General features: G+C 40.7%; 1 protein-coding gene across 1 annotated transcript in view; it reads left to right on the top strand.

The window, feature by feature from the left end:
• The first annotated feature begins 154 nt into the window (after positions 1–154).
• Positions 155–565, top strand: part of LOC107575854 (low-density lipoprotein receptor-like) — a 13,454-nt gene continuing 13,043 nt past the window's right edge. Inside the window, exon 1 of the mRNA XM_016262177.1 lies at positions 155–217. Within this exon, the coding sequence (XP_016117663.1) occupies positions 166–217 (52 nt within the window). The 5' untranslated portion in view covers positions 155–165. The remainder of the gene's footprint in view (positions 218–565) is intronic.

The following is a 565-nucleotide window of genomic DNA, read 5'->3' as shown; positions in this document are numbered from 1 at the left end:
AAAAAAAGAAATAGAAAATATACAGTATTATATAAATAAATTATCCCACACGTTTTCCCTCAACGAAAGCTCGCGTGACGTCACGGCCGAGCAGGTCTCGCGCAGCTGGATCTTATAAAGGATTGTGATTGGTCCGCAGACGCGCGTGGCTCGAACAGGTGTGTGATGGACCTGCGGCACGCAATCTGCTGCGCGGCGGTGTTTGCCTTACTCTCAGGTAACTTTCTTTTATACACTTTCATTGGAGCTGGCGGACGGTACTATTTATGCTCCTTCAAAAAAAAAAATAATAATAATTAAAATAATCGTAATAGTTGGCTACTAATAAATACAGGAGAAACCGGGGCTAGTTGTCACAAAGCTACATCTCAGTTTTGCGCGAGTTTCACAATTGTGTGTGTGTTTCGGTTGATTGGTTTCGTATGTTGGTGTGAAACCCTCTTAAACTAGAATACTTTATGAATTCTGCCCTTTAAGCTGAAATTCAAATATCACATTTTCGGTATGGCATATTAATATCAAGTAAACTTCACATCATAAAACCGTGTAGCCTACCGTTCAGACG

The sequence above is a fragment of the Sinocyclocheilus grahami genome, unplaced genomic scaffold (assembly GCF_001515645.1).
Source record: "Sinocyclocheilus grahami isolate Dianchi unplaced genomic scaffold, SAMN03320097.WGS_v1.1 scaffold2953.1, whole genome shotgun sequence".
Classification (NCBI taxonomy): Eukaryota; Metazoa; Chordata; class Actinopteri; order Cypriniformes; family Cyprinidae; genus Sinocyclocheilus; species Sinocyclocheilus grahami.
Note: the sequence above shows the minus strand (reverse complement) of the source record. Positions and strands in the feature narration are given on the sequence as shown.